The sequence below is a fragment of the Penaeus monodon genome, chromosome 19 (genome assembly GCF_015228065.2).
Source record: "Penaeus monodon isolate SGIC_2016 chromosome 19, NSTDA_Pmon_1, whole genome shotgun sequence".
NCBI classification, from domain to species: Eukaryota; Metazoa; Arthropoda; class Malacostraca; order Decapoda; family Penaeidae; genus Penaeus; species Penaeus monodon.
The window spans coordinates 46,749,827-46,750,306 of record NC_051404.1 but is presented as its reverse complement, the minus strand read 5'-3'; the positions used below and the strand labels follow the sequence as shown (position 1 = coordinate 46,750,306).

General features: G+C 54.4%; 1 protein-coding gene across 1 annotated transcript in view; it reads left to right on the top strand.

The window, feature by feature from the left end:
- The window catches only part of LOC119585420, a 17,650-nt gene that overhangs the window by 2,063 nt on the left and 15,107 nt on the right, over nucleotides 1–480 (top strand). The window contains exon 2 of the mRNA XM_037934082.1: nucleotides 164–408. Coding sequence (XP_037790010.1) covers nucleotides 164–408 — 245 coding nt within the window. The remainder of the gene's footprint in view (nucleotides 1–163; nucleotides 409–480) is intronic.

The window sequence follows — 480 nt, the reverse complement described above, 5'->3', positions numbered from 1 at the left end:
TGGAGGCCATTTGGGGAAAGATGCAGAGGGGCATATTCTTAAAAGTTGCATGGCGACGTCAAAACCAATAAATTCCTTTCGAATGTACTACACTACTTTACACAAGGTTCCGTAAGGGCAGTGCAGCCAATGCATATACTTGTATTTGATCACGTTACATAAGAGGGAGAGAAGGGGATTTTTATTTTAGCTGACGAGGATGTTGCGTGTTTTGCAGTGAGCGGCGTGCAGGTCGTGGTGGTCGTCCTCGCAGTGGTGCTGGTGACGGCCGTGGTGTCGTGCGTCCTGGGAAACTCTAAGATGGGCGCACGACTTTGGTCCGAGCGACGGTCCTCCCGTGCTGCCCATCCCACCTCTGCCTCCCCCCACGCCCACACCGCCGTCACGCCTACCGCCTTCACACACTCGGTGAGTAGAGGCGAGGGGCGCCCTGTGCCCTTGCCTGGAGTGTACTTTCTCGTTTTGATTATCTGCTTGCTG